This window comes from Cetorhinus maximus, chromosome 6 (genome assembly GCF_964194155.1).
Source record: "Cetorhinus maximus chromosome 6, sCetMax3.hap1.1, whole genome shotgun sequence".
NCBI lineage: Eukaryota > Metazoa > Chordata > Chondrichthyes > Lamniformes > Cetorhinidae > Cetorhinus > Cetorhinus maximus.
Window position 1 is genome coordinate 126,247,033 of NC_135884.1, and position 22,606 is coordinate 126,269,638.

At 45.8% G+C, this 22,606-nt stretch overlaps 1 protein-coding gene across 1 annotated transcript in view; it reads right to left on the reverse strand.

Annotated features, from left to right (window-relative positions):
• cpne7 (copine VII) overlaps nt 1-22,606 on the reverse strand; it is a 190,995-nt gene that overhangs the window by 51,331 nt on the left and 117,058 nt on the right. Inside the window, exons 7-8 of the mRNA XM_078544786.1 lie at nt 12,270-12,368; nt 6,331-6,417 (exon numbers count right to left, since the gene is read on the reverse strand). Of these exons, the coding sequence (XP_078400912.1) occupies nt 6,331-6,417; nt 12,270-12,368 (186 nt within the window). The remainder of the gene's footprint in view (nt 1-6,330; nt 6,418-12,269; nt 12,369-22,606) is intronic.

Here is a 22,606-nt window from a genome sequence, read left to right on the forward strand (position 1 = left end):
TGGATTCAAATGGAAGTATCATTTCAGACATCCTGGATAGAGGTGGCAGCCCTGCCATAAGGTGGAAGCAGATCATTGGCAGCCTAGCTGAAGGAGCATTGGATCAATATGTCCCTGGTGTCCCTGCCTCCCTGAAGGATACAAAGGTCTACCTCCACGCCCTCAGCATTCTCCTCACCCTGCTCCTCTTCTGACTCACTACTGGATTCATCCTGTAGTGGCCTGTGGAGCTGTGTCAAGATCCTCTTGCTCCAGTGGGTCCCCCCTTGCCAGTGCCAGATTGTGGAGAGTGCAGCATGCAACCACTATCAGTGACACTCTCTCTGGGGGGTATTGTAGTGCTCCCCCTGAACGGTCCAGGCATCGGAAGCACATCTTCAGAAGACCTATGGTCCTCTCTATCACCGCCCTTGTGGAAGCATGACTCCTATTATAACGCTGCTCTACCTCTGTTCTTGGGTGGTGGAGAGGTGTCAGAAGACACCTTTGCAATGGATAGCCCTTGTTACCCAGCAGTCGTCCATCCAGTTGGGCTCTTCAGTAGCCTCAGCACCTGGAAGTGTCTGAGGATATAAGCATCATGGGAGATGCCAGGGTACCTTGCACAGGCTTGAAGAATCTACTTCCAATGGTCACAAACTATCTGGATGTTCATCAAGTGGAATCCCCTCCTGTTGACAAAGGCACCCGGCTGACCCGCTGGCGCCTTCATGCCCATATGTGTGCAGTCGATTGCACCCCAGATGCGGGGGAAGCCAGCAATCATTGCGAAGCCTCTGGCTCGCTCAACCTGGCTGGCCTCATCCATACGGAAATGAATAAATGTCATTACCCGCCTGAACAGAGCTTCTGTCACCAGTTTGATGCAACTGTTGACAGCTGATTGGGAGACTCCACACAGCTCCCCAACTGACCGTTGAAAGAGCCAGAGGCATAGAAGTTGAGGGCCACTGTAACCTTCAGAGCCACTGACATGGGGTGTCCACCCACACAGTCGGAGCTGATCTCAGCTTCAATCATATGACAATTGGAGGCCACGGTCTCCCTAGAGAGGCGGAGCCTCCTTTGGCATTGCACCTCGGACATATTGAGGTAGCTGCATCAGTGCCTTTAAACCCTGGCAGCAGGACAGTGGCGTCTTCTGTGGCTCTTTCCGCCTTGAAATACCTGCTGGCCCTGTGCCCCTTGTGCCTGCGCCTCTCCTCCCACAGGTCGCTCCCCTGGAAGCTGCGTTGGCCTCCTCTCCCTTCTGCCCCTCTCATCCTCCTCAGAGGAGGTACCACCAGCAGAGACCACAATCCCCATTACTAGGGTCACAGAAGGCTGTCTGATACTTGGAAGGGTCCACATGGTCAAAATCCTCTAGGGGGGCCTTGGAGACACCAATGAGTCCTGAAATGAAGCCTAGAAATGCTAAGAATGAAGCTCAGAACTAAGATGAAGCTGTCAAGTTCAAATAAGCAATCAGCAGCAAACTATCTAAACTCTTCACTATTCACAATGGCAATGCCGCTGACCCTTTTTGTCCCGCCCTTGGATGAGGTTTTGCAAAATGTGGGCTGCCCGCTTGCCCATTTTGCCCTTGCGACAAGCGCAAAATCACATGGGCAACGTAAAATTGGGTTCAATTGGGTTTTTAATGGCCTTAAGTGGCCTTTTACTTGATGGCTGGTGCGGCTCCGACACCTGCAGGCGCCCACCGACCTGAAGATTGCGCACATGCGGGATGATGGTGGGACACTCGCTTGACGACTTCTCGTGTTATTTTATGCCCGATTGGGTTGGGTGCATGCCTGCCCGTGAGGTGTAAAATTCTGTCCCAAGACTTTCCTCATCACAGTGGACAATGCTTCCAATGTGCATATCAAACGCAAATTTTGAAATCATGCCTTGCACACCACAGTCTAGGTCATTTACATGTATCAAGAAGAGCAGGGTCCCAATACTGACCCCTGGGGAACTCCACTACAGACCTTCCTCCAATCTGAAGAACAATCAATTATCACTATTTTCTGCTTCCTGTCACTCAGCCAATTTCTTATCCAAGTGCCCACTTTCCCTTTTTTTAAAATTCATTCACGGGATGTGGGTGGGCCAGCTGGCTGGGCCAGCATTTATTGCCCATCCCTAGTTGGCCTTTAGAAGGTGGCGGTAAGCTGCATTCTTGAACTGCTGCGGTCCATGTGGTGTAGGTACACCCACAATGCTGTTAGGAAGTGAGTTCCAGGATTTTGACCCAGCGTCAGTGAAGGAATGGCCATATATTTCCAAGTCAGGATGGTGAGTGACTTAGAGGGAAACTTCCAGGTGCTGGTGTTCCCATCTATCTGCTGCCCTTGTCCTTCTAGATTGTAGCGGTCGTGGGTTTAGAAGGTGCTGTCGAAGGAGCCTTGGTGAATTCCTGCAATGCATCTTGTAGATTGACTCACTGCTGCTCCTGTGTGTCAGTGATGGATGGAGTGAATGTTTGTGGATGTGGAGCCAATCTAGCGGGCACCATTCCATGAGCTAGGATTTTGCTCACAAGTCTACTGTGTGGCACTGTATCAAATGCCTTTTGAAAATCCATATGCACCACATGAACAGCATTGCCCTTATCAGCCTTCTCTGTTACTTCCTCAAAAAACTCCAGCAAGTTAGTTAAACCTTAATGAATCCATGGTGGCTTTCATTAATTATCCTGAAGCTGTCTAAGTGACTATTAATTTTGCCCCAAACTATAGTTAGCAGGGCCAGAATTTTTCCTTCATCAAGCGGCCCCGCGCCCGACCTGAACAGGAGAAAAATAGTGCGCGATGACTTCAGGCGAGCGTCCTGATGTCATCACTCACTCGCACGATATTTTGGTCAGTGGGTGCTTGCAGGAGTCAGCAGTGCGCCCACCGACAATAAAGGGGGCTGTAATGCCCATTAATTAATTAAAATTAATTTTTCCCTGCCCATCCAACCTTACAGTTTGCCGGCAGGCGAATAGACCAAGCGGCCTTCGCATTTTTTGTGAAACCTCACCCATGGGCGGGATGAGGTTTCGAGCAGTGATTTAAAAAAATCTAAAATCTTTTAATTTTTAACATGTTCCTGCTTATGGAGTCACATGAGGGGACATGTTATCCTTATTTTTCCATTCTTTATTTTCCATGTTAAAAATCTTCAGCTCCCTGACGCAACTCTGTGCCTTCAGGGAGCTTTCACTGAGCACACCTGCACGCATGCGCTGACTTCCGCACTTGCCCTTCTCCCTCCCCGCCCTGACAGCGTCTGGCCGTTAATTGGCCAGCCAGCGTTAAATTGCGGTCGGGGCCCGATCACGGGTGGCGGTCAGTTTTGAGGCCGCTCCCGGGTCTGCCCGCCCGACGAGGTAAAAATCCTGCCCTAGGAGTTTCCCTACCACTGAAATCAAACTGACTGGTTTGTAGTTGCCAACATCATCCTTGCATCCCTTTTTGAACAAGGGTGTAACATTCGCAATTTTCTAGTCCTCGGTCATCACTCCTTTGCCTAAGGAAGACTGGAAGATTATCACCAGTGCCTCGCACCTCCCTCAGTATCCTCAGATGCATTTCATCTGGTCTTGGTACCGTATCAATTTTAAGTAAAGATAGCCTTTCTAATATCTCCTCCTTCGGAATTGTAAATTCCTCCAGTGTACCAGTTACCTCCTCTCTCACCTCAGCCTGGGTAGCATCCTCATCCTTTGTAAAGACAGATGCAAAGTACTCATTTAATACCTCCACCACTTCTCCTGCCTCCACATGCAAGTCTCCTCTTTTATCCCTAATTGGCCCTTCCCTTTCTTTTACCACCCTTTTATTATTTACATGCTTATAGAAGACCTTGGGATTCCCTTTTATGTTCGCTGCTAGTCTCTTTTCATGCTCCCTTCTTGCTTTTCTGATTAGCTTTTTCACTTCCCCTCTGGTCCTTCTATATTTAGCCTGATTCTCCATTATATTTTCTACATATCTGTCATATGCTTATTTCTTCCTTTTCCCCTTCACCTCTACCTCTCTCGACATCCAGGGTGTTCTAGATTTATTTGTGCTACCTTTCCCCTTAAAGGGAATATACCTTGACATTGCCTGCAATACTATCTCTTTGAAGGCTTTTCCGCCAACATTTGATTCCAACTTATCCGACTCAGATGGATTCTCATCCTAACAAAGCCAACAAGTTGGCTTTCCCCCAAGTAATTATCCCAGCTCTGGATTGCTCCTTGTCCTTCTCCATGGCCAACCTAAACCTTATGATACAATGGTCACTGTCCCCTAAATGTCCCCACTGTTTTTTAATCCACTTGGGCCAACTCATTCCCCAGAACTAGGTCCAACAGTGCCTGCCTCTCGTTATACTGGAAACATACTGCTCCAGAAATTTTTCTTGAACACACTCTAGGAACTCTTCATGTCCCTTTGCACTATTCCTATTCCAGTCTATATTTGGATAATTGAAGTCACCCATTATAATTGTTCTCTAATTTTGGCAGCTCTCTGTAATTTCTTTGCAAATTTGTTTCTCTACATCCCTTCCACAAGTTGGTGGTATATGTACTACATCGATCAATGTTATTGCACCTTTTTCATTCCTTTCCTCTAACCAGAGGGATTCTGTCCCTGACCCATCTGGAACATCCTCTCTCTCCAGTACTGTAATATCATCCTTAATCAATACTGCCACTCCCCCTCCCATTTTCTTCCTTTCCTGTCTCTCCTAAATACCTTGTACCTATTTAACGCCCAGTCCTGCCCTTCTTTGAGCCAGGACTCTGTTACAGCAATAATAGTTCCAATTGTCAACCCGTGCCTGTAGTTCACCAATCTTATTAACCACACTCCATGCATTCACATACATGCACATTAATCCCAGTTTTTAACTATTCCCCCTTGCTCTGACTCCATCTAATGACTTACTATAGCCATCTCTAGTTCTATCAAACTCTCCAAGTATTCAATTTACCTTGATACTACTCTCTGATATATCCTCCTTATTAGTGAAAACTTCTCTACTTCCCACTGTCAGATTTTCTCCTCTCCTCTCTGAATTTCCCCTCAGGTTCCCATCCCCCTGTCAATCTAGTTTAAACTCTCCCCAACTGCACTAACAAACCTCCCTACAAGAACATTACTCCCAGTCCCGTTAAGGTGTAACCCATCCTTCTTGTACAGGTCCCAGTTGCCCCAGAACTGGTCCCAATGCCTCAGAAATCTAAAGCCCTCCCTCTTACGCCATTTCTCCAGCCATGTATTGAACTGCCCAATCTTCCTATTCTTATGTTCACTAGCACGTGGCATTGGGGGTAATCCTGGGGTTACTGTTTTTGAGGTCCTGCTTTTCAATTTCCTTCCTAACTCCCTAAAATCTGCTTTCAGGACCTCATCCCTTTTCCTGCCTATGTCATTGGTCCCAGTGTGGACCACGACCTCTGGCTACTCACCCTCCCTCAAAAGAATGTCCTGCAGCCGCTCTGTGACATCCTTGACCTTGGCACCAGGGAGGCAACATACCATCCTGGAGTCATGTCTATGGCCACAGAAACGCCTGTCTGCTGATCTAACTATGGAATCCCCTACCACTATAGCACTTCCACTCTTCCACCTCCCCTGCTGTGCAGCTGAGCCACCCTTGGTGCCACTAACATAGCTCTTACTACAGACCTCTGAGGAATCATCTCCCTCATCAGCATGCAAAATGGAAAAACAGTAATAGAGCAAGATAGCCTCAAGGGATTCCTGCACTACCTGCCTGTTTCCCTTAGATACTCAGGCCGTCACCCATTCCCTCTCTGCCTGTGTACTTCTTAGCTGTGGTGTGACCGCCTCTCTAAACATGCTATCCACGTAATCCTCAGCCTTTCGATTACATTTAGTAGAAACTCAACTTTGCTGTCTGTTCAAATGACATCTTACTCTCTGCATAATTTTAAAAGCTGCTTGTATAAAATACATAACAGTCATGGCAAAAATCACAGACTGTTGAATAAATATGTTTCATAGTCTTTTCTCAGTCTTTCACTCTTTAATTCAGTGTTTTATTCTTAATTAATTAATATTTGAAGACACATTGGAAATTTCACACACGAGACAAATTAAGCATTCTGGTTTTCAGGTTTCACTTTTTTCCTGAATTCAGATCAAACAATTGAGTGAAATCAGCTGCAAGCAAATGCAAGCTTTTATTATAACACCTGCAGCCTATTATACACTCCACAGTTTTTATTTCCTATAAGTCACTTTTGAACTGTAGTCAATGTTTCGTTGGGAAAGGCCAATTTCTAGACTTTTCCCTGCATAGATCAAGGTTACTCCAGGGTTATACTATCCCAGTGTACCTTACCTTACAATCTTTCAGTATGACAGTTCCGGAGTTCTTATAATGCCTCTTTTTTGCCTTATATTTTGGATTAACACAATCCCAATGGATCTGGTTAAAAGAGAGAAGATCCTAGCCAGGTTACTACATGATAATACAAACCAATGAAACACTCATAATACATCCTCTGTAATTCTAAGTAAATGTATTTTGAATTGTCTTGTGATGTACCTTTGAGTTTAGAAACGTATGCTGACAAAATGGTTGCCATGCACACAAAAAACAGGCAATGTGTTACTTGAAGTGGGAAGAAAAACAAATTTAAATATTCACTGTGCATGTCATCAAGTCGAACAAAGCAACCAACAGTGGGGAATACCATTAACAGTTTAGATCATAACATGGAGCAGCTGATGTGTCAGGTGGAATACAAATTCAGCTGTTGATCACTGCTAGAACAGATGAGCAATAATTAAATGCTCAATGCCAACACCAACTCTCACAAATTCAGCGCATTATCTGTTACTTGCATTATCCACAGGAGCCTGGGTGACAGTGGATACTGATTTCACAAATTATGGCCCAGATTTTCCTGTCAAAATAGTGGTGAAACTACTCTCGCTATTATTTATGAGCAAATGGTACAGCAGCTTCAAGCAAATGCCAGATGGGTGGCTTAACTCAAAAATCCAAAGGTTATTGTCCAAGTCACGTCACTCCATCATCAGCTTCATAAATTTGGCATCTTACCATCATTTTTACTACTAAAATGAATTGAATGGCATGAAGATATTATGTTTATGCCTTAGATACAAACTAAACTCATCACAGAAAGTTATCTTGTTTATTTCAGTCTAAGTACCCTTTTAATGATGTGATGACTGTTAGTAAGTTATTTTTTATCTTTTCTTCTCTGTCTCTCTTTCTCTAATCCAATCTTCCTTTCCCTCTCTTTATTTCTCTTTCTGCACCTGATTTGACATTGAATTCACTCACTCTAATTAACACTTCCTCTCTGTCCTTGTACTGTTTATTTCACAATCCTTCAATCTGATTGGCATAGGACAAAAAAAGATTAGAGAGACAAATGCATGGCTCAAAGACTGATGTGCAAGAAGTGGGTTCCGGTTTGTGGGGCACTGGTATCAGTATTGGGGAAAGTGGGGGATGTACCGTTGAGACGGTTTACACCTGAACCATGCGGGGAAAAGTGTTCTTGCGGATTGCATAACTAAGTAGAGAGGGCTTTAAACTAAACAAGAGGGGTGAGGGATCAAGCTTGGGTAGAGGTAGCAATTCAAGGGGTAGAGTCAAGACAGGACAGCAAAATAGAAATATGTGAAATGAGGGTCAGAGAATGCAAGAAGGGACAGAGAGAAAAACCTAAGAAGAATACACCAACAGTCAAGGCTAGGTGTTTACAAGAATAACAAAAAGACAAAACTGAAGACTCTGCATCTGAATACACGTTAGCATTCATAACAAAGTAAGTGAATTGATAGTGCACATTGAAGTAAATAAATATAATTTGATAGCAATTATGGAGATGTGGCTGCAGGACAACAAGGATTTGGTCCTGAATATTGAAGAGTACATAACATTCAAGAAGAATAGGAAGCTAGGTAAAGGTGAAAGGGTAGCACTGTTAATCAAAGGTGGCATTGGTGTAATAGTTAGAGATGACCTTTGTTCAGGAGATCAGGATGTAGAATCAGATGAGGAATAGTAGGGCAAAATAGTCACTAGTGGGAGCGGCCTACAAGCCCACTAACAGTGACCACAAGGTAGGACAGTGTATTCAAGAAGAAATATTGGATGCTTGTGATAAAGGGACGGCAATAATGATGGGTGATTGTAATCTACGCATAAATTGAAAAAATCAGATTGGGCAGTAGTAGTCTGGATGAGGAGTTCTTAGAATGCTTTTGAGATAGTTTCTTAGAGCAGCATGTTCTGGAACCAAACCAAGAGCAGGTTATATTAGTATTGTGTAATGTGACAGGATTAATTAATGACCTCAGAGTGAAGGCACCCCTAGGTAGCAGTGACCACAATATGATTGAATTTTACATCTAGTTTGAAAGGAAGAGTGGGCCAAAGACGAATATTTTAAACTTAAATAAGGGCAACTATGTGGGCATGAAAGCTGAGCTAGCTGAAGTGAACTGGGATACTAGGCTAGAGGATAGATCAATAAGAGAAGCAGTGGCAGCAATTTAAGGGGATATTTCAGAATATTCAAAATAAGTATATTCCTACTATAAAGAAAAATTCTAAGTGGAGGACCCACCATCCGTGGTTAACTTAAGCAGTTAAGGAAAGCATCAAACTTAAGGAAAAAGCATCAAACTTAAGGAAAAAGCATATAACTGTACAAAGATGAGTGGCATTACAGATAATTGGTCAGAATATAAAGAATGGCAGGGAATGACTGAAAGATTAATTGGGAGAAAGAAATTAAGTCTGAGCGGAAGCTGGCTAGAAATATAAAAACAGATAGCAAGGGATTCTATAGGTATTTAAAAAGGAAAAGAGTAAGTAAAGTGAGTGTTGGTCCTCTAGAGAGTAACAGTGGAGAGTTAATAGTAGGTTATAAGGAAATGGCAGATGAAATGAACAAATATTTTGCTTCTGTGTTCTCTATAAACGATATAAAAAACATTCCAGTAATAGCTATGAATCAGGAGGTGGAAGGGAGAGAAGAATTTGGTGAAATTGCAATTACTAGGGAAGCGGTTCTGAGCAAACTGATGGATCTACAGGCTGACACGTCTCCGGGTCCAGGTGGGCTTCATCCTAGGGTCTTAAAAGAGGTGGCTAATGATGTAGTAGATGCGCTGGTGTTAATTTTACAAAATTCGCTAGATTCTAGAAATGGTCTATCAGACAGGAAAGTAGCAAATATAACCGCTTTATTCAAGAGGGAGCGAGGCAGAAAACAGGAAACTATAGGCCAGTTAGCTTGACACCTGTCGTGAGAAAGTTATTAGAATTGATCATTAAGTAAGTTATAGCTGGGCACTTAGAAAATCTCAAGGTAACTGGGAAGAGTCAGCATGGTTTTGTGAAAGGGAAATCATGTTTAGCCAATTTATTGGAGTTTTTTGAAGGAGTAACATGTGCCGTGGATAAAGGGGAACCGGTGGATGTACTGTACTTAGATTTCCAGAAGGCATTTGATAAGGTGCCACATCAAAGGTTATTGCAGAAAATAAAAGCTCATGGTGTAGGAGGTAAAATAATAGCATGGATAGAAGATTGGCTGGCTGGCAGAAAACGAGACTATGCATAAATGGGTCTTTTACTGATTGACAGGATGTGACGAGTGGATTCCCACAGGGATCTGTGCTGGGGCCTCAACTTTTTACAATTTATATCAATGGCTTAGATGAGGGGAGCAATGGCATGGAAGGTAAATTTGCAGATGATACAAAGATAGGTAGGAAAGTATTTTTGAAGAGGGCATGAGGAGATTGCAGATGGATATAGATAGGCTGAGTGAGTGGGTAAAGGTCTGGCAAATGGAGTATAATGTGGGAAAATGTGAAGTTGTTCACTTTGACAGGAAGAATAAAAAAGCAGAGTATTACTTAAATGGAGAACGATTGCAGAATTCCAAGGTGCGGAGGGATCTAGGTGTTCTAGTACATGAGTCACAAAAAGTTAGTATGCATGTACAGCAAGTAATTAAGAAGGCTAATGGAATGCTATCCTTTATTATGAGATGAATTGAACATAAAAGTAAGGATGTTATGCTTCAGTTATATAGGGCATCGGTGAGACTGCATCTTGAATATTGTATGCAGCTTTGGTCTCCTTATTTAAGGAAAAATGTAAATGCATTGGAGGCAGTTCAGAAGAGGTTTACTCGATTGATTGGAATGAGTGGATTGTCTTATGAGGAATGGTTGGACGGACTGGGCTTGTTTCCACTGGAGTTTAGAAGAGTGGGGGGTGATTTGGTTGAAGTATATAAGATCCTGGACAATCTTGACAAGGTGGACGTGGAAACGATGTTTTTGCTTGTGGGTGAGTCCAGAACTAGGAGGCAGTGTTTTAAAATTAGGGATCATCCTTTTAGGACAGAGATGAGGAGAAATTTTTTCTCTCAGAGGGCTCTGCGACTTTGGAACTCTCTGCCTCAGAAGGTGGTGGAGGCGGGGTCATTGAATATTTTTAAGGCGGAGATAGATAGATTCATATTAGGCAAAGGAATCAAAGGTTTTTGGGGGTAGATGGGAATGTGGAATTCGAAACACAAACAGATCAGCCATGATTTATTGAATAGTGGAGCAGGCTCGAGGGGTCGAATGGCCTACCCCTGCACCTATTTATTATGATTGGTTAAGGAGAGTTGCTTGCTCTGTTCATTCAGGTCCCAGAGGCCAAGTTTCTCTCACTGTGCTGGAATCAGCTCATACTTTCAGCAACTTGTCACACAAAATATTTAAAAACCCAAACACGCAAGGGCAAGTATAACTAATGGCAGACACTGTTAGGTGCCCCGCTACAGAAAAATACGGGCCATGGCATGATCCTGCATGGCAGTGGAGTCAATCCACAGCGCAATACTGCATAAATAAAAAGACAGGAGTTTAGGAATCAGAAAGAAAATATTGCGGTGGTCGATATTTTATACCAGGAAAATTGCATGGCCATAAACTCAGTTGAGAAATTCCATTATTTAGAAGGAAAGACTATAATTAAAAAGAACGAAAGTGTTCAATCCCTGAATAGCAAGAACTACCATGCCATTGTTCTGGCTGAATATTGAATGGGAGCCTCGTGACTCTTATATAAACAGAACTGCAGGTTCACTACAACACAGCTGGGGCTCAGCTCCACTACACCATTTCAACAGTGGAGCTTTGCCTATTGCACAAAGCAACAAAGGAAACTGAATACCTTTGAATGCTATTGCTTGGCACAAATCCTATACTGAAACTGGAGGCAATGTGACATAAGACTATCAGGAAAAGGTCAAAACAACAACAGCTTGCATTTATATAGAGCCTTTAACATAATAAACTATCCCAAAGCATTTCACAGGACCGTTAACAAAAAATATTTAATACTAAACCCCATAAGGAGATATTAGGCAGGTGAGAAGCAGTTTTAAGGGGTATTTCAAAGGAGGGGAGAGAAGTAAAGAGGCAAAGAGGTTTAGGGAGGGATTTTCAGAAATTAGATCAGCTGAAGTCATGGCTTCCAATGGTGTAGCGATTAAGATCAGGGGTGTGCAAGAGACCAGAACTGGAGGAGTGCAGAGATCTCGTTGGATAGTAGGCTGGGGGAGATAACAGAGATAGGAGTCATGGCTGATCAGCCAACATTATCCTTGCACAGGAGCAATTTTTATGGGTTGATGATATTTAATAGCTAAATAATAAAAACTATTTAGTAAAAGTGATGATTCACTTGGATCCATGGTTCCATGAAATTTCTGGGCTGAGTCTCTCTGATTCACCGTGAAACTAACTCTTTTATTTTTTTTGTTTCTTGGATTGTGGGGTCATTACACACCATCGGCAAGATACAGGCATTGCCGCAGTGGAGCCACCACTACAGAAGGTGCAAAATAAAATAAAGTCATGCACTAAAGATCCCATCTGAATTTTAGGTGTTTGGCCGGTGAGGCATTGTGAAAGCAGGGGGGAATTGTGACACGTCTCTCTGCCTCCATTTGGAGCATTTGGAGTGAATTTTAATATCCGATTTTATCGGGCACAAAATCATGGGGAGTGCATCAGCTGTCAAGGCTGGGAGAGCACAATCATAAGTGCAGATCTTAAATATTTGTATGCTAACATTCAACACAACAGAATTACAAGGCCCAGTTTTACATAAAGTATTGGTAAATACAATTACATTGCAGCCCAGTCATGAAATCTAACTCTTTTTCTGATTAACCATCTATCGTTGTTTAGCTTGTTCGCAAAACTTCATGATTCAATATTGTTTACCTTGTTTTCTCCCATTGCTTTCCGCATTTGCTCAAATGTTGTGTAAAACTCTCCAATAAAATCATGTTTTCCTCGAGTATCATAATCCCAGACTAAACACTGGAGAAAAAACAGAATGTATATTGAATATACAGTGCTGTTTTGGATGCACATCTGCTCATTTATCTCAACATCTTAAAAATGGACAGTGAAATGAGATAGTGAAACTCTAGCTGGGGACCAGTACGTGATTAGCAGAATTCAGTGTACCCACTGTTCATGTTATTCATGGACAAGGATTACTATCAAATGTATTGCCAACATTCAACTATATGACCCACTGATGGAGCTGAAGGGGATTGATAGCATCCAAAATAATCCGGACAAATAATTAAGTAGGAATGAGACAAAAAGGGAAATATTGAACTTAGAATATAGAATGGATTGTTAGTTAACTTATGTTTCTATTTACTGCTAATTGTACTAATGATATTAAATCTGGTATACTCATGGATTACACCACAACATACTAAGAAGGCATGGAAATCAAGATATCGCACGTAACAGGAGTTTCCACTGATCTTACACCAAAGTTACAGCAGCCGATCACAAAAATCCTGAAGAAATTCACAATGGTGAACTTCTAGAAAATCATTTTCTGTAATACTCTCTGAAGTTTGAACTATGGGGCAGAATCTTCCGTTCAGCGTATGGGAGGCGGACCCCGCACGCCGACATGTAAAATGACGCGCGGTGATGCCGGGCGTGCGTCCCAACGTCACCGTGCGTCATTCTGATCTTCCGTTCGGCGGGCGCGCAACGGAGTCGGCTGTGCGCCAGCCAAACTGTCAAAGACCTGTTAAGGCCATTAATAAAGTAATTAAAGTAATTGTCAGGGCTGCCCATCCAACCTTAAGATTGGCGGGCAGGCAAAGAGCCCAGGCAGCCTTCGCATTTTTCATCAAGAGTTTATTAATTAAATAAAATTTTTCATGTGAATTCATAAACATGTCCAAGCTCATGTAACACTGTCACATGAGGGGACATGTGTCTGAGTAATTTTTTTTTTCAATCTTTATAACTGAACTTAATCTCCCTGAGGCAGCCTCATGCCTCGGAGATTTCTGGCCCCGCCTCTCCCTCCTCCCCCCTCCCCCACCGCCCGCAGAGGTAGCGCTGAGTGCTTCCGACGAACGTCAAGCTGGGCGGGCCTTAATTTGCCCGCCCACGTAAAATGGCGGTGCGCAGCCGATTGCGGGAGGCGATCAGCTCCGCGCCCAGCCTACCCGACAGGGAGAAAATTCCCCCCGTGATGTTGTACCAACAAATACATTTTTCAAAAAGAAATTCACTTTTAGAAAGAGTAACACTGTTCATTCTGCTCCTATTGATAAAAACTTTTCTTTTCTTGTAGTTCCATATATTTTGGGCTGGATTTTCATTGAGTCTGGATGGCTTAGTGCCCTTTAAAAATGGCGACCAGAACCTGATTCTGGGATTCCTGACCCCAGTCCTGGGGTTTCCAATTTTTGGGAGTGTCTTTTAAGGGTGTGGGCTGGTTTGGGTCAAAAGCTTGCACTCTGCACTGGTGACCAACTCCAATGCGGGGGTTAAGCATGTCCTTGTCCTTTGCAATTTTCATCGAGACAGGCCAGGTTTTCAATGAGTTGTGGTTCACCAACTCTCAGAGATGTCCTGAACCTCCACCCTCGTGCCGCCATGCAAAGGTATGTCCCCAAACAACCCCTATGGTTCCTCATGCCTCCCATGCCAAAGTATGCCCCTTCACCCATCCCATGAAACCTCATGCCCTCTATGCCAAGCTGTGGCACTTCCAAGCCAATTGACCCACTATACACTGCATAGAACCAATGAACCTATGTTGACAATAGGATATGTAAAAAAGCTTTAAGAAAATCAATCATTCATTCATAACTTAACTGATGATTTTTGTGATCATCACAATATTTAAAACACTTTACTACAGGGCAATAAAAGTGTCAATCATCCAGACCATTCAAAGTTTCAATAGCTGAAATTGCAAGCACTTGAAACCTTTTAACCTTGTTGAAATAAACATTGTGCAACTGACAGTAGAGATTAGAGAGCTAGGGCTATCAATCAAGCAATGTTTCCCCTGGGGCTCAGGTGTTTTAGTAGTCTAATGGATATCTGGGCTCCCAGCCAAGAATACATAATGGGGTAAAAGCAAAATAATGCCGATGCTGGGAATCTGAAATAAAAACAGAAAATTCTGGAAAAACTCAGCAGGTCTGACAGCATCAGCGGATGCTGTCAAACCTGGTGAGTTTTTCCAGCGTTTTCTGTTTTCAATACATAGTGAGACATGGCTAAGAGCCCAGAAATCTATTAGTCTGTTGAAACACATGAGACCCAGAGAAAACATTGCTTGATTGACATCTCTGGGTTTTTGGTTTCTGCTGCCAATTATACAATGTTTATTAGACAAGGTTAAGAGGTTTCAAGTGCTTGCAGTTCAGTTTTGAAATTTTAAAGGGACTGGATGATTACCCCTGTAGTAAAAAGGAGTTTTTATCTAACTAGTGGAAAGTTATGAATGGATGACTGTTTCTTAAAGTTCTTTTTAACACATCCTATCGTCACTGTAGGGTCCATTGGTTCTATGCAGTGTATAGTGGGGTCAGTGAGCAAGGAAGTACCACAGCTTCTCAGACGGAGCATAAAGAGCCATAGGGGTGGGGGGGGCATGAGGTGGCATAGATGGGGCATGAGGAATGTGTGGGGTTGAGGGGGTGTGACGGATAAGGGTTGGAGGGTCTTTCTGTTTTTATTCTAAATGGGACAAAGCCCCACAGTACTGAAGTGGGCCTTTTAAACAGCCCGCCTTGACAATCAGCAGCCCCTGTAGGCACTTTCTACCGAGGCAGGCAGGCCAAGCCGGGAATTTTCCCAACTGCCACTGCCCGCCTCGAGGATGAAAATCCAAGCCTTAGGCCAGAATTTTCTCATTGGCATGCAGGGGCGGGCCGTCGTGTAAAATGATGCGCGGTGACGTCGGGCGAGTGTCCTGATGTCACCGCGCACCATCGCGATATTCAAGTGGGAGGGCGCGTGCGCAATGTTCTCGGATGCGCGCCCATTATTAATTAACCAGGTACTTAAGGCCCTTGAAGCAGCAATTGTCTGAAATTTTTCGGGGCCCATGCGATCTTCAGGGCGTCACATGGGCGCAACGGGCAGGCAGGTAGGAAACATTTATATAAACCTCATCCACGGGCAGGATAAGAGGGGTGAGTGGGGTCACGAATGGCCTCTGTTGGATATGTAATTGTGAAAGTTACTGCTCCTTGTCTGTGTGAGCAGAAATACTTCAAAACTCATACCAGCTGCTTGGACAGGAATAACATCCTTCAGGTCAGGACTCTACAGTAAAGATCATTTCAGGAAGCCTACCCTTAGCCTGGGAATGGGAGTTGTGCTCTCCACTGGAGGCACCTCCTCTGAGGTGGAAGGGAGGGTGAGAAGGGGGAGGAGGCCAGGGGTCCACATTCAGCCTCCAGGGGAGCCACCTTTGGGAGGGGAGGCGCAGGCACAAGGGGCACAGAGCCAACAGGAAGTCCAAGGCGGAAGGGGCTGCAGAAGATGCCACTATCCTGCTGCCAGGGTATACAGCGGAGAAGCAGCTGCCTCAATATGTGTGAGGCGCAGTGCCGAAGGAGGATCCATCTCTCAAGGGATACAATGACCTCCATCTGTCAGATGGTAGGCCCTGAGATCTGCGCCAACTGTGTGGGTGGGCACCTCATGCCAGTGGCGCTAAAGGTCGCAGCTGCCCTCAGCTTCCATGCCTCCGGCTCCTTCCAGGGGTTGGTGGGTGCTCTTTGTGGAGTCTCTCAGTCAGCTGTCCACACTTGTGTCAAGCAGGTAACAGACACTCTGTTCAGGTGTGCATTAACTTTCATCCACTACCGCTGGGACGATGCCAGCCAGACACAGCGAACCAGAGGCTTCGCAGCGATTGCTGGCTTCCCCCGTGTCCAGGGTGCAATCGACTGCACACATGTGGCCATCAAGGCGCCAGTGGGTGAGGCCGGTGCCTTTGTCAACAGGAAGGGATTCCACTCCATGAACATGCAGATAGTGTGTGATCACAGGACGCTGATTCTACAAGTCTGTGCAAGGTACCCAGGCAGCTCCCACGACGCTTAAATACTCAGACACTCCCAGGTGCCGGGGCTCTTCAGTGCTCCAACCTGGCTGGATGGATGGCTGCTGGGTGACAAGGGCTATCCCCTCAGAAGGTGGCTCATGACATTTCTCCACCATCCAAGAACAGAGGCTGAACAGCGGTACAATAGGAGCCACGCCTCCACAAGGGCTGTGGTGGAGAGAACCATTGGTCTTCTCAAGATGCGCTTCCGATGCCTGGACTGCTCAGCTTAGCCCCGCACTCCAATACCCCCCAGATCGTGTGTCTCTGATAGTGGTTGCATGCTGCACTCTCCAGAATCTGGCGCTGTAAAGGGTCGATGGAGTGGACGAGGAAGATGTGGATGCAGTTGTTCCGGATGCACATGATGAGTCCAGCAGTGAGTCCAAGGATGAGCACGCACAGGAGAACGCCGAGGGGGTAGACGCTAACCCGGACATACTCCAGGGAGGCAGGGACACCTAGGAGGCTTTAATCCAAAGAACCTTTAGCTAGCCCCCCACAGATGGACCTTCAACACATGCCAGGGCTGCAGGCTCCACACTCGATACCTGAGTGCTAAATCAGCCTGGATACTAACATTAACTAAGGCCCTTGTCAATAAAGCTCAATGTCAAACAACTCACTCATAACATCATGGCTTCCCGTCTACTTGCAGAAGGAAGGAATCACCCTGAGGCATGGCAACATGTCAAAATTTATTGAGGGAACAAATATAACTTCATAAAACAAAAAAAAACGGTGTTGGACATCACACCAAGTCTTCCAGAAACTACTATGGGCCAACATAAAAGCACCAGTGAGAAACCCGTGGTGTGCCTAAGGTGCCTTAAATTTATGCTTATGGGTGCTATATCTAGGTGCTGTCCCCTCACTGGCACTGGCATCTGAGACAGCCTGCTCACTGTGCTGTCCTGTTGGCCTTGATGACCTTGGCGGATGTCCTCTGGTCCGTGGAGCCTTTGATGGCCCCGCCTGGGAGGGAGCAGCCAGTTCCACAGCTGGCATCTCCCCAGTTGCCGCAGCCTTATTGGATCCCACAGTCACTGGCAGAGGGGCGGAAGAGCTGCTGCCCTCTTCTGGAGCACCCTGAGAGGAGCCTGCAGAGACGACAGGCAGCTGCTGTGCAAACGTGAGATCACTTCGGACCTCCGTGCTCACCGTAGATGGATGGGCACCGAGCTAGGATACTTGGTGCCCAAACCATCTCCCACACTGGCGCTGACCAGCTGAGGCCAATGCCGCTGCGAGGGCTTGCAGGTCCGAGCGCAACCCCCGGAGGCCCTGATTGTTCTCCTGGAGAAGCCTCTCCACGAGAGTCGCCACTCTCTCCATGGAGGAAGCATGGCGCTCAGCCATGAGGCTCATTGCATCGATGATGCTCCGCGTGGACTCCTCAAGTATGGGCACCATGCCACGCATAGCCTCATGTATCTCCGCTAGATCATCCCGCACACCCTACTGCACTTCCAGCGTTCGCTGCCTCATGGACAACTCTAGAGGCACATCATCAGCCACCGACCGAGCAAGTACCTGGTCCCCAGGAGTCCCCCGACTGCCGGCGCCCTGGGCACTCTCTTGTCTCCGCCTGCACCTCAACCGAGTGTGGTGCCCTCACCGCTGTGCCCCGGGACACAAGCCGAAGATCTAATTCCCATCAAGGTGCTAATATCTGGGCTGGTGCCGGCCTGGCTGAGATGGTGTGACGCTGGTGAGGCAATATGTTCTGGGCCCTCAGGTGTGAGAGGTGGACCCTCTGCCTCCTCCTCCTGGCCCTGCTCTGGTGATGCTGAAAGGAAGAACAAGGACATTTGATTAGTTAAAGTGGAGACAATGTCAATGTGCATGCCTGTTCCCCGGATCAGTATGCACTCATCCTTCCATTATCAATGGTCAACCCATGTTGCAAACTTCAAATATTGAGCATTCAGCAGTGCCACGGCTGCTGGGACACACATGGTGACCTCAGTGCTCGGCAAACGTACCTCCCCGTGGCACCCCAGCCTCACCACCACTGGTGGATCTGGGCGCATGGTGCCTCTCCAGATCCATGGCCTGCAGTTCAAAAGGAGTCAAGATGACCAACTGGGCCTGGCCTCCACCAGTCCACTTCCGCCTGGTGGAATTGTGTGCAGTCTTCTCCTGAAAAGGAGAGAAGAGCATTGATTAGTCCAGCCTGTACCTGGATTCCCACTGCATCCCTGCCAACCCAACCAGAGTGGGACATTGCAGGGCTCTAGTTCTTCATTACCCCACAGCTGCCGCACACTCACGCAAAGAAGCCAGGGCTGATCCCCCCCTTGCCCACATGCTACCTCCATCACATTTGGCAGCACAAGGTGTAACTTTGCAAAGCAAGGAGGCACAAGCACGTGGAACACAAAGACCAGCAGATGGATGGGTACCCCTCCACCTGGAAGCTCCCCTCCCAGCTTGTTAGCACACTGACTTTGACACGCTTTGCAGTTCCAGCACTCTGCCTAGGTGCAGATCCTTGAGTTTCCCCCCCATTCTATACTCTGGGTGTCAGTGTCACACATGCTGCGGGTGCAGAACCCAGCTCAGCATAACCCTCTCAGGGTAAACTGGGCATGGGCAATATCTACTGGCCCACCCAGCAAAGGATACATGGTGTGAAGGATTCAATACTGTAACTGCACTCAGAGATGCTGGGGGGTGTGGGGTGGGGGAGGGGGTGCAGGTTGGGGGGAAAGGGTGACGGCTGCATTAAGTGACCTCAGCCAACATGGTACTCAACCTTCCCGAGCGCAGGAGGTCATTGAGTCTTTTTTGGCATTGGACCCATGTGCGTCACACCACATCATGGGAGCTCACACTCTCGGCCACCTCCTCCCACGCATGTTTGGTCCTCTGGTGAGCCTTCATTTAAACAGGCCGCCATTGGACCTGGCGGTCTGAGCGCACCCACCGCCTCCCGCTATCCTCAGGAGTCGAGAAATACGCTGGGCAGGTCTTAATTGGCCCGCCCCCGGAAAATGGCGGCGCGGACCCGATCACGGGCAGCGATCGGATCCACGCCTGCTCCCGCTCGGCCCGCCCAACATGGGGAAAATTCTCCCCTTAATGCCTGATTTTACTCACAGATATATCAAGGCAAAACTAGAAATACAACAAAACTCTTTCCATTGCCCCTTCTCATGTTTCACTTGAGCATGTATGAATACATATATATTATGTATATATATATATATGTACATTTAATACCCCAAGGCTTCAGGTTCAATTTTTACTTCTGTTTTTTTTTCCAGTTTTAGTTTCTCTGTGTGCTTCTTTGCGTTTCACCTTCTCTTCACTTGCTCTTTTATTTCTTTCTTGTTTTGATGAATACAAAAGGTTCTTTGTAGCAATATCAGAATGTATTAATAAAAAATGCCACTAATGTTTCGTATATGAATTTTCAAAATGTGTTTGATAAAGTGCTGCATAGGAGGTTTGTTGATAAATTTAAGATATGCATCATCAAAGTACTGTGCTAGCTTGGATAGGAAGCTGTTTAAAGGACAGAACACAGTGATTTATGGATATTTTCAGACTGGAGTGATGTTCCCCCGGAGTTAGGGTTGGGATCATTGGTTGGAATTTTCCAGCCGTTCACGCCAACGGGATCTTCAGGTCCGGCCAATGTGAACGGGGATTTCAATGGCTCGCTGACCCCGCTGAGGGAGGGGGGGGGTGGCGGCGGGGAGAGGGCTGGAAAATTCCAGCCATTCGTTCTGTCAGTATTAATGTTTGGGTACACAGGGCACAATATCAAAATCTGCAGATGATCCCAAAATAGGGCGTGTTGTTAATTATGAAGAGTACTGTAGATGTCTACAGAAGGACAGACTGATGTCAGATGAAATTTAATGCAGAGAAATGTGAAGTGATACATTTTGAGAGGCAAAAAAAGATTTGGATGAAGAAAATCAAACGTGGGCGGAATGACTAATCTGCACGCTTGTAATGTCGGCAAGAGACCAAAACAGCTGAGAAATTGGCAGAATCGGCTGCCTGACAGGCAAAAACAGCCGGCAGGAGACTGCCACTAGGGAACCAGAGATGCCCTCCCTGACACAATTCAAGTGGGATTCGGCAGAGGAATCACAGTCCAGGGAGGTTTTTGGAATGCCTGATATCAGGGTCGAATGCCCAAGACACAGTGGTATAGGCCTGCTCCTCCTGACCAAAAGCAACCAAATATAAATGTTTTTAGGTTATTCTGTTAGACTTCTTCTGGCTGCTGTTTCTTACAGATTTGGCCTGGAATGGAAGCCGTTACTGTTCCCCGCTTAAGCTTCAAGTTAAAATAGCAGATCAAGGCCCAGTGATGTAATTGCAGCACAATCTGCACATTTAATAAGGACCCACTGGCTTGAGGCAAATGCCCTTGCCACCTATAACTAAAGATTTTCAGGTAGACAGATCAGGCAGCAAAAGTGCTCTGAGTGCTTTATGCATTGTTAAACAAAGAGGAAGTTTAGCTCGGTGCCAAATAAGATTTAGCTGTTATATCTGGCTTGGTAAAAAGTCAATGTGACACTGGGGTGTTTAGGTGGCAGCTGTTCAGTTTAATGAATATAGACCAAAGGAAATTTGGGAATTTGCACAAATGATCATTACTCAGAAATTCAGTTTTTCAAATTTTCAGATACAATTACAGTGGGACATGCATGATGATTAAAGAAAATTATGAGGACTCCAAGAGATACAACAAATACAGAACAAATCTCACTCTATTCGGTAGTCCCATTTCACCAAATATTTTTCCTCCAAAATGCCAGGGAAATACTGAAAAGAGTTAAAGGAATAATACTAATCAATGGGCGGAATTTTTCATTGTGGAGGCTAAGTCCGGGCAGGATAGTTGGCCTGATTCCCACTGGGCAGCAGGGCCGACGAACACATGCGATGTTCTGCTTTTGGGCTCATTAATTATGTATCCACGAGAAACTCAGCGAGCCTGACCCACCGTTACCTCATATGATCGATGGTCCTGCCCACACCTGGACAGGCATTCACTGACTGCAAGCCGGGAGCTCTGCACTACTCCTCCAGAGTCCTTGCAGTCGCAGCTCATACTGGAGAAGCTGGAAGACATGAGCAGCCATATCCCAGGATATACGATGGCATTGCCTTTCGCTCATCTATGCCTAGCACAAAGGAAGATGGTTGTGGTTGTTGGAGGTCAACCACCTCAGTTCCAGGACATCACTGCAGAAGATCCTTGGCCCAACCATCTTCAGCTGCTTCACCAATGACCTTCCTTCCATCATATGGTCAGAAGTGCTGATGTTCACTGATGATTGCAAAATGTTCAGCACCATTTGCAACTCCTCAGATACTGAAGCTGTCCATGTCCAAATGCAGCAAGACCTGGACAATATCCAGGCTTGGGCTGACAAGTGGCAAGCAACATTTGCACTACACAAGTGCCAGGCAATGACCATCTCCAACAAGAGAGAATCTAACTATCACCCCTTGACGTTCAATGGCATTACCATCACTGAATCCCCCACTATCAACATCATGGGGGTTACCATTGACCAGGAACTGAACTGGCCTAGCCATATAAACACTGTGGCTACAAGTTAGAGGCTAGGAATTCTGTGGTGGGTAACTCACCTCCTGACCCCTCCCCAAAAGCCTGTCCACCATCTTCAAGGCCCAAGTCAGGAGTATGATGGAATACCCTCCACTTGCCTGGATGAGTGCAACTCCAACAATGCTCAAGAAGCTCAGCATGATCCAGGTCAAAGCAGCTCACTTGATTGGCATCCCAAACACAAACATTCACTCCCTCCACCACCGACAAACAGTGGCAGCAGTGTGTACCATCTACAATGCGCACTGCAGGAACTCACCAAGTCTCCTTACACAGCACCTTCCAAACCCACGACTACTACCATCTATAAGAACAAGGGCAGCAGATGCATAGGAACACCACCACATGGAAGATCCCCTCCAAGCCACTCACCATCCTGACTTGGAAATATATCGCCATTTCTTCACTGTTGCTTGGTCAAAATCCTGGAACTTCCTCCCTAACAGCAGTGTGGATATAGTTACACCACATGGACTGCAGTGGCTCAAGAAGGCAGCTCACCACCACCTTCTCAAGGGCAATTAAAGATGGGCAATAAATGCTGGCCTGGCCAGCGATGCC